At 37.1% G+C, this 10601-nt stretch overlaps 1 protein-coding gene across 1 annotated transcript in view; it reads left to right on the top strand.

Annotated features, from left to right (window-relative positions):
• The window catches only part of LOC110033640 (FRIGIDA-like protein 3), a 58277-nt gene that overhangs the window by 40352 nt on the left and 7324 nt on the right, over nt 1-10601 (top strand). The window contains 1 exon segment of the mRNA XM_020737688.1: nt 5815-5984. Within this exon segment, the coding sequence (XP_020593347.1) occupies nt 5815-5984 (170 nt within the window).

Below are 10601 nucleotides of genomic sequence, written 5' to 3'. Positions count from 1 at the left end.
AGGATGGCGCACGCTCACGACAAGCTGGTCCGCCCTAGGACGTTCAAGATTGGTGATCTCGTACTTGTTCTCAGGAGACCTATTCTTGCACACCGCAAGATAGGTGGAAAGTTTGAACCGACCTGGGAGGGACCATTCGTCGTGGAAAAGGTCTATTCAGGAGGATCTTACCAGCTAGTGGACTTTCGAGGCGAAAGACCTATGTTGCCGGTCAATGGGCGATATTTGAAGACTTATTACGCAGCTTAACATTCCCCGGAGTGAAGCTCTGGAAATAATGTTTGGTCTGGGGTGTGGTTGTTCGGCTAGTGTCTGGGACTGGGTCCTAAAATTTTGTAATAAAATTAATCTTAATGAAATTGAAAATTTGATTTTGCACTTTCACCTTCCTCACTTTCGTTCTAAATTCCACCAATTTAAATTAAAAAGAAAAAAATGTTTGCACGTTCACAATTCTAAAATCTATTTAATAATGCTCTGTTGTTCTTGTTCGTTTTGGAATTTCGGCACGCTGATGTTTTCCTGTCTTTTTGCAGGAAAATGTCAAGTCCGAGGCTGATTTTCTCTTTTAAAGACGGCTTAAATCTTGCACTAAATAAAGAAAAGGCAGCTCAGGGTGGCGTGGTGAACTTTGACTTGGACTACAGTCAGGTCAATGTTGAGTACGAGGGTCCTCTGATGGACATCGTCAGCCGCCGGGAGACAGAAGGGTTACCGTCACTACTCAAGATTGGTGCCAGGGAAGACTCCTCTTTGAAGAGACAGAAAGTGGAAGGAATACAGTATCCGGTAGAGGGAGTTAGTCAGTTGCAATCGATGATCACCACACCGACAGCTTCTTACGGGCGACCCCCAAACGTAACTCCCCCCCTTTTTAAACGCCGACACTCACCCCCCTTGCCTCTGCCTTGGAGGTCTACATCCCTAGTCGACACCATTTCTATTTGATTTCCACCACTAGTTCTAGTGTTGTGTGTTGTATTGTTGTAATTTCACATTTACACATAGTATGTTGTAATTTTCTATTTTAATTCAGTAATAATATTTGCTTTTAATTGTATATTTGTTAAATCCCAGTATCAGTTACATTCTATACATTGCAAATGAGGCAGGCTGTGGATTGACAATAATATGGGAACTAGGAATTTTTTGTGTTGTATATTGGTGGGTTGGTTTTGAAAGAGGCATTGTTGAAGTCATTTTATTTGCTTTTTAAATAGTTATATTATTTTTTGATATGCCAACCATCATGCTGTAGAGAAAAAAATTTCATAGTATAACAACAACAACAACCCTTTATCCCACTAAGTGGGGTCGACTACATGAATTCTTTTTTCTTCATTGCATCATATTAGAAGATATTAGAAGATTTTTCTATTTTTTATGTTGTCATTCATTTTATTTTTTATTATATGTATTTCCTTATTTGTCTTTTCCTTTTTTCTATTGGGTGTTATTCGGAAAGATTTGGATATTATATCTTTTCTTTCCCATATTCTCATATCATGTATTCATACCTATTTTGTTGCTCAATAAGATCATTCCACTCTATTTTCAAATCTAACGTGGTATTAGAGCCATGGTTCTAATCCTAGCCGTCGGGACTCTTCCTCAGCTACCGACCGCCTGCAAGCCTTTTTCTGCAAGGATTCCTTCGCTGGCCACCTACTTCCAGCCTCTAGCTGGCTCTCCCTCCACTGGATCTCCCTCCAGCGAACCAAATCTCTCTCTACCCTTTGGATGTACCCCCAGTCAGTTGGATTTCTCTCCAAACAACTTGATCTTTCTCAAGAAGAAACGTTCCAGCTGCCGTACCTTCCTCCAATTGGCCCGGTCTCCTTCCAAGGCTGTTGAAACTCCCTTAGGCTATATCTATCCCCTACAGGACCCATAGTAGCTGATTCTTTCTTTTACAACCGAAACCTTCCCATGTCTTGGCAACCCAAACATCACTTTTGGCTCAGTTAGGATCATGGCAGATTCTTCAATCACTGAGCTTCCTTCCAATGATGTAGTTAGGTTCACCTAAGGATCAACACCAACATCAACCCTTTGCAGACCAGAGGCTCGAAAAATCACATGAACTACTTGATCACTGTTCATAAACTTAACGACTCTAATTTTCTCCAATGATCTCAAGCCGTGTCATTGTTCGTCAAAGGACACGAGAAGTTCGTCTATCTCACAGGTATGATTCATGAACCTCCAAAAACTGACCCTACATATGGAGCGTAGGAAGTGGAGAATTCTATGATCATGCTTTGGCTGATTATTTTCATGGTCTGCAAGTGCATTATGAACAATAGTTCGCGAAACCTACATGGGCATAGGAAACTCTGGCCAACTTTATGAGGTTTTGAAGAGGATCCGCGGGGCAAAACAGGGATCAGGGATCAGGGATCATGACCCAGTATTACAATGACTTGCTGGCCTTATGGATGGAATGCAATCTCTACTGCGACTACACATGGGACTCTTCGGTTGATCTTTCCCTCTTTCAGAAAATTGTGGAAAAGGATCGTGTATTTCAATTTCTAGTGGGTGTAAGCAAGGATCTCGACTAAGTTCGGGGTCTTATTCTTGACCGGTATCCCCTTCAACTCGTGCATTCATTGAGGTGCGTTCACCTTGTGGTGCATTCTTGGTCGGTATCTCCTTCAACTCGTGGTGAGGTGCGTCGTGAAGAAAGCCAGAGACTTTTCATGCTCGACACTGTCACTCCATCAACCGAACCATCCTCCTTGGTCTTTAATAGTGCTCGACCTCATCCAAGCCATCACAGGCAAATAACTCAACTTGTGATTACCGTCACAAACTAAATTATACCTGCGACAAGTGTTGAAAGCTCAACTAGAAACTGTCGAAAAAACCTTCCACCAAATCCTTCGCTGGTAAGAGTTTCGATACAACCTTAGAAGCCACGACAGTATAACCGACTCCCACTGAGAACATTCCAGAATTACCTGACTTCATTAAGAGTCATATGAAGCACTTGATCAAACTACTTGGATATAGTTATTTCTCTTTCAACCTATCTACCTCCCATGTTCATCATGGTGATATTCCAATGACACTCACTGTTTTTGTTTTAGTCCGTGGATTATTAATTCATACGTCACAAATTTTATGATTGAATGTTCTCAAGCTTTCTCAACATATTCTTCCTGACTTGGGAGAGATACTACTAAAATTGCTAATAGCTCCCGAAGTTCCATTGCGGGCAAAGGGTCTGTTTTTCTAGCAACAAACTTGACTTTCAGGTGCCTTCATTAAAATGTAACCTCTTGTCAATCAAGAAGCTGACATGTGACCTTGATTGTATTGCTCATTTTTCTCCTGATATTTTTTTTGTCTTTCAGGATTATCGTTCGGGGAGAATGGATGGAACTGCTAATAAGTGGGTGGCTGGGCTCTAGTTTTTCTAAGGGAAAAGCAAGGTTGACGAGTGAACATCCAATCATTATAGTCTTTCTCAGTTTCTTGAATGATCTATGATAATTTTACATTGTCGTTTGGGTTACCCCAATTTTTAATATTTAAAACAATTGCATCATTTGATGTCTACTAATAAAATTTTATCTAGTTCCAAATGTGAGATTTTTCTGTTATTTTAACATCGAGTTTCACATTCACAACACTCTTACACTTCTTCTGTGCCTTTTTTTTACTAACTTATAGCTACACCAATAAATGCCAGTTTCTTATCTCGATTGATGATCGTACTCGAATTACGTGAACCTATATCTTAAAATACAAATATGAAGATATCATCTCTTTCAAAAAATTTCAATCCTTCATTTTGACCCAATTCAAAACATCAATTTAAGTCCTTCGTGCTGACAACGGCCGTGAATTTTTTAACTCTATGCTAGGGGATTTTTTGGTAAGGGCATTCTTCATCATAGTTCCTGTATGGCTCCTTCTCAACAAAATATTGCAGTTGAACGAAAAAAATGATGCCTTCTCGAAGTTGCTTATTCCATTATATTTCAATCGAACATCACTAAATGGTTTTGGAATGATGCCATACTTACGGCCACATATCTCATCAATAGAGTGTCCAAAAAAATTCACAAATTTCAGACCTCGTTAGTAGTCTTGAGATAGTGTTATCCTACCAATTGGTTCTTCTCTACATTAGACCCCAAAATATTTGGCTACTTGACATTCTTTCGAAATACGTCCCCAACTCGTAGTAAACTTGATCCATGGTCAATTAGGCTTATCTTTCTCGGATATTCTTCTACTAAAAAGGCTATAAGTGTCTCAATCTTATCACAAATAAACTTTATGTGATTGCCTATGTCTCATTCCTTGAAAGTGTTCCCTACTTCCTCAACACTGCCTCAAGTGGGGGAACTAGATTTTTTGTGCACTACTTTTCCGACTTTGTTGGTTATGCCACCTACTCTAGCCACTGATCTCGAGGAACCATTTGTCCCACTGGATCTACCATCTACTAGACCAACATCTCCTTCACCCATTCTCCGTGCTTATAATTGGCGCATGAAACCCTTGGTTGAGACCTATCCCACTACCTCAACTCTTCAGCCCACTGCCTCTTTATAGGACTTGGAATCCACCCCGAACGACATTCCTGACGCTACACTTGCAGAGATTACTCCTGTTCCGATTGAGGAGGTGAGTTATACCATTGAGATACGCAATCAGACTTGCTCTCTTTATTCCATGGAAAAATAAGTCTCTTTTCAAAGCTTGTCGCCAATCTACAAAGCATTCCACTTCTTTGACGGATCGTTTTCCTTCTATTATTGAGGAAGCATTTGGTAGACCGTTTCTGAAAGGCTGTAGTAATGGATGAGATGAATGTCATTTTATTAGATCATACGTGGGATGTTGTTGATCTTCATCGGGGAAAGAAAACATTTGGTTGCTGATGGATCTTCAGTACCAAATTTAACTCTGATGGAACCTTTGAACACAATAAAACATGGTAGGTCGCCAAAGGCTACTCACAAACCTATGGAGTTGACTATGAGGAGATGTTTGCTTCAGTTGCGAAACTGGACACCATTTGAGTTCTGTTATCCCTTGCTGTGAATTTGGATTGACCCTTACTCTAGCTGGATGTCAAGAATGTCTTCCTTAACGACGATCTCACGGAAGTGTGCATATCTCTACCTCCAGGATTTGACTCTATTTCTTCTTGGGGACAAGTGCGTCAATTGTGGAAGTCCCTCTACAGACTGAAACAATCCACTTTGGCCTAGTTCATCAAGTTCACGCAAGTGGTAGTGGGCCATGGGTTCTCTCAGATGTAATTAATTCAGGCATTCCTCTAGTGGCCAAATTGTCATCCTTATCATCTATATCGATAATATTATGCTCTTAGGTAATGATATGCTTTGGAATCTATTAAAGGCTTCTTTGCCAAATCCTTTGAAATGGATGACTTGGGGTCTCTCTAATATTTCTTAGACATAAAAGTTGTCCGATCCTCTTGAGGCATTTGCCTTTACCAACACAAATATGTGATAGACCTATTGACAGAGTCCAACCTTCTATTTTTCAAACTAGTGGCTATTTTAATGGATCCCAATGAGAAATTGGCTGATGCTCCCATTGTTATTCTAGTGAACAAGACACACCACCAATGCCTTGTGGGGAAACTTATTTTTCTCATCTGTACGTGCCCTAGTATTTGCCACGCGTAGGTATTGTAAGCGGTAAGAATGGTGTGATTCTATTGCGCCTTTATTTTCTAATTCTTTGAAGCACTTTACATTCTCCAATTAAGCAGATTTAGTTTTTGTCGGCTTCTGATCTTCTAATAATGTATGATGGATGCCTTAGGTGTCATCAATTCACTGATCAATAGAGGAAAACAAATTGATGCTGTTAATCTCGTATTTGCATTTGAACTGACAGACCAATTTCAACCTGTTCCTTTACTCAAATCATATATAAAGGAGATGAGGAAAATATCAAATTCCAAATCTGGAAGCATGTCTCCCAATGCTCAGGTAATGCTTTTTGCTGTCTACTTGTATTACTCTTTAACTTTGGTTTTTTGTATTCTTCTGCTTGGACATTTTGTCAACTTGGAAGGTTTGTTATCGTTGTTTCTCTCAACCTATGTCAACTCGAAGGTTTTATCTCAGATATAAGTTGCAGAAGTGATTTTCTGTTATCTGAACCGAAGAACTTGTAATTTTCAAATGTTTTTTCATTCCCAGTTTCAACCTGTTGGTTTTATATTTATACTATGAAGATCCTATTCGAATTCAATGCTATTGGGACAATTTGACATGCTGAAATGATTTATGAATTACAATCTTCATTCCATTAGAGTAACAACGAATTGTAATCATTAGCTGCTATTATGGAAGAAGTTGCACACTTCTGGGTAGGCGGCATAAATCTTGTCCAAAATTTTTTTTATAGTGCGACTCCTTGTGCTTTTTCTCTGTGGGAAGATTATTGAAAAAAAAAAAAAAATCAACTTTATCTAGTGCCTGCTTGTGCAGTTGTGTACTCGCAATTGTGCATATGGACAGGAAGTCATGGATTGCAAATTTACGGTGTTGAGTCTTCTCTTAATATGTTTTCTTTTAGTTATAATTTTCTGCTGTTTACTACCTTAGCTTAGTTTTCATAATGTTAATTTTACAAGCAAACAAGCAAAATAATAGTTGTGATGTTATATGCACTTCTGATTGGATAAAAAAAGATGGAGTTTTAAGTTTTACATTTCTTTAAGGCATTAATCATTAATAAATTCTTTGAAATTTTAACTTATATATCTGTACAATGCTTTTCATAAATGTGTATATCAAGAAATAGTAAAAAAAATTAATTTCAATCTAGGTTTTATTTGTAGGCTTAATAATAAGCTGAATAGATACTTCAACTTGAGCTGTATTATTTGTTTGTTGCATCTATTCGTCAGCTAGAATAACCCTGATTTATTCAATTTTAAATTTAGGGGTATTTAATTTCTATATGTAGTTCTAGGTCTTTTATGTTCTTCACAATTCAATTTGTAGACTAAAATCTTCTTTTTTTCCCTCAGGTGTAGGTTTAGGCTCATGACATATTCTATTGTAGGTATTAATTCTTATTCAACACAATCATATCTAGACTCGTATTATAATTGTTGACCTTCTTATGCCTTTATTGCGTTTCAAAATAATGTTTCTTAAATGGTAGTTTTTTTTCATCAAGATAGGATTTGACTATGTATGAGTCTTGTTTTAGTGTAGGTTTGTCAGACTCTAAAAGAGATGCTAAAGAAATTTCCTTCGGAGTGCTTTTTTTTTTTACTGTGGAAAATTATGTATAAAGTCTCATGTTGTCTTTTCTTTGCTGAATTATAGTTTAATTCTTTTATAATTATTGCCTTTAACTTGCCTAGAGGCGAACGAATTTTGGCTATAACATCTTTAATATTTGGATAATATTTAAGCACATCATACTTTTTTCTTCTTTAGTTGTGCATGTCCCACTTGTTTTGATCGAGCACATTCAACTCTTTGGGAAGCAACCATTGTTACTTTAAAAGGCTGTTTTTAAATTATCAATTCAAAAAGAAAATTTCTTTTTTTTTCATATTTTATTTCAATCTAATGTAGATTTATATTTTTGAATCTCATGATAATCACATTATAATTTTTTAGAATCGTTTCTTTATTTCATCTAAATTATTTCATTTATTATTATTTTGGTTGACCTTAGTTATAATCCTACTTTTAGTTGACATGTGATATAATCTTAAACTCTAATATCAATTTTGATGCCCCTGTTTGCTTATGATACCGGGCTTTCTTAATATAACTCTAAGATGATGTGCACAATATGTATGGAATAAAAAATCACAATTTCTTGACCATCAATTTAAAGAAGTATTCATCCCTTTAGATGAAAACTCGAGAAATTTGTGCCAAATGATTATTAATACTGTTCTGAATAGATAATTTACGTAGAAATTTATGATGATTAAAGTTGCACATTGATTGGAAATGAGTTTGCAATAACAGAATTATTTGAATAGTATTCCAAACTAGTATTAATGTAGTATGAAGCGTGTGTACTTGTCTATTGATATTATTAAACTACCTATGTTGGATGGCTTCAGGCTCACAATCATGATACCGTTACGTGCACATTATCATTTTCTTGTGAGTTTGACAAGGCTGATTGATGCAGAAAGAGACATTGATACAAAATTTATTGGGATCTTGACCATGCATCTCTTTCTTCTTATCATCCTTCTCCTTTTGAGTTTGCTTTCAGATTTTTAGTATTTTTTCTTGAATTATACCTTTGGATGCGTGAGAATTGAAGAGTGTTTATAGAGAGAGAATTAGAGTAAATGCTGATGAGTTTCTCTGGTGCAAGTGTCGAAACAGATTATTATTATTATTATTAGTTAAACAAAGGGCTTACCCTTCCTATCCTCTCATGTTCGACCCCATTAGAGAGGCGAGTGAGTCATAGTGGGAGAGGAAGAGAAAGAGAATGAAGGGAGTAGGTGAAGCCATGAGGAAGAAGAGCACGGAAACCATACATTTTCTCTATTTTGTGGCTCATATAAATTTGATCGAGCCCTGCAAACTGTTGTAGAAGAAACCCATGCTCTAATCGAAGAGAAGGAAGTATTGTATCTTTCTTGCGCAACTCTAACCGAAGCTTTGCATACATTGATGCTATGCGAGCGATGCCGTGAGCAAGGGAGACGTCTCATGCAAAGAGGACGAGGGGAGGTGGCTTTGTGGGGACCTCATGTGGAGAAAGAAGAAAGGTAGAGGTGTAGTGAGGCACGATTTGTGTTTATCGTGTGAGGGAGGAGGTGAGAGTGAACCGACTCGAGCAATCAAGAAGGAAAAAAGTGCCAAGCAGTTGCGGTGCGAGAAGAGGAATTCATGCCCTAGCATGCCAGAAGAAGTAACATGCGAATTTGGTTCACATGTGGGGGTGATGAAACAGTGGAACGAATAAGTGTTTATTTTTTTATTATATAAGTTATATCTTTTAGTTAGTTATGGGGTTGTTTGGTTTGCTGAAAAAATACTACACTGTAAAATGAATACAATGTAGAAGTAATGTGTTGTTTTGAAAATTCTTTTGAGTTTGAATCGGTGTAAAAGAAATGAAACACATCATATCTTTTGGTTTGGTTTGACATAAAATGAAAATAATGTATTTCAAAGTGATGTGTTTGTCACGGGCGGCTACGAAGATGGCCGACTACGGTGGCAGGAGGCGGATCAGAGTGACTTTAGTTGGTCGCGACGACGGGGGGCCTACTGTGGCGAGCGATGACGAGCAACGACTACGAGAAGATGGCAATAGGTGGCCAATATTATTTTCACATTAAGCAGTGTGTTCAGCCGAGTTTCAAAATTTAGGAAAAATGAACAAAGAACTGAATTTCAAATATAATACTATTTTACATTAGATTTGAATTTCTTTCAAACAAATGCCTTGATTTTCAAAATTTAGGGATTTGGAATAAGATGCACACTCCCGCCAAACAAACCCTTTATTTTATTCAAATTCTATGAAGTAAAATTAGTAATTTTAATTTGACTCACAATTGAATTAAAGGTTAAATGATATCTGGTTTGGTGATTGTACAAAAGAAGAGTGGAGAAATATTATTGTTTTATTTCTAAAATTATTTTTTAATAGTTCCAAACCTCGGACCGAGTTGTGGCAAATGTGTTATCAGAGAATGGTTTAGGATTAAATAATGCAATCTTGATGAAAAAACCAAATGTGATAAGTACAAGAAAAAATTTAATAATAATTTTGAATGTTTAAGTTAATGAATGCACCTGAAATTTTAGAAGAAGGAAGTTCGGTTGGAAATTGGTGAAGTACCACCTGCTATAAATGATTAACTTAAGTGAAAATAGGAAAGCAATTATTATTACTGAAATCAAATAGGAATTTATAACCAGACAATTGAAATAAGAAATAACAACACACGACATAGAACACGTGACAAGGATGAATCAAAGGTGGTGGTGGTTATTATTAGGGTTTGGAAGGTGTTGAGCTGGCGACATGGTAGGGAAGGTGCGGGACTGCGAAGGAACAGCCACAATGTAGCGAAACGGGATGGAAGTATCAGTTAGGGAGGAGGACAATAATAACAAGTTGGGTGGCAAGTGGAGCTGTTAGGTGTGGTGGGAATTGCTTGAACAACAAGGGAACAATGAGAAATAAATAGGTTTTTGGTTGTCCTGATGACGACACCAAAGGACAAGGGTGAGAGGTGGGGAAAGGTGTTGGTAGGGGTGCAAACGAGGCGAACACGAGCGAGCTCAGACTCAGCTCGTTTAGATTTCGAGCTCAAAATGTTTGTTCGTGTTCGACTCCTATGCTTAGCGAGCCGAATAAAAGGTGTTCACGGACAAAAAGTTATTTTGACAACCCTAATTACGTAGCCATAAGATGTTAATGATTGGGGAAAGATTTAAAAATTATTGTATATTAAAACATCCTTTGAATTTAATTTAATAATTTTTATTTTATTTTTTTAATTAATAATTTTAATTGATTATAAATATTTGTAGCTTTGTAGTCAATTAAATTTTTTAAAAATACTACGCATGAATATATATATACCGTTACGT

Source organism: Phalaenopsis equestris, unplaced genomic scaffold (genome assembly GCF_001263595.1).
Source record: "Phalaenopsis equestris unplaced genomic scaffold, ASM126359v1 Scaffold001243, whole genome shotgun sequence".
Classification (NCBI taxonomy): domain Eukaryota; kingdom Viridiplantae; phylum Streptophyta; class Magnoliopsida; order Asparagales; family Orchidaceae; genus Phalaenopsis; species Phalaenopsis equestris.
This window is presented reverse-complemented; position numbering and strand designations above follow the sequence as displayed.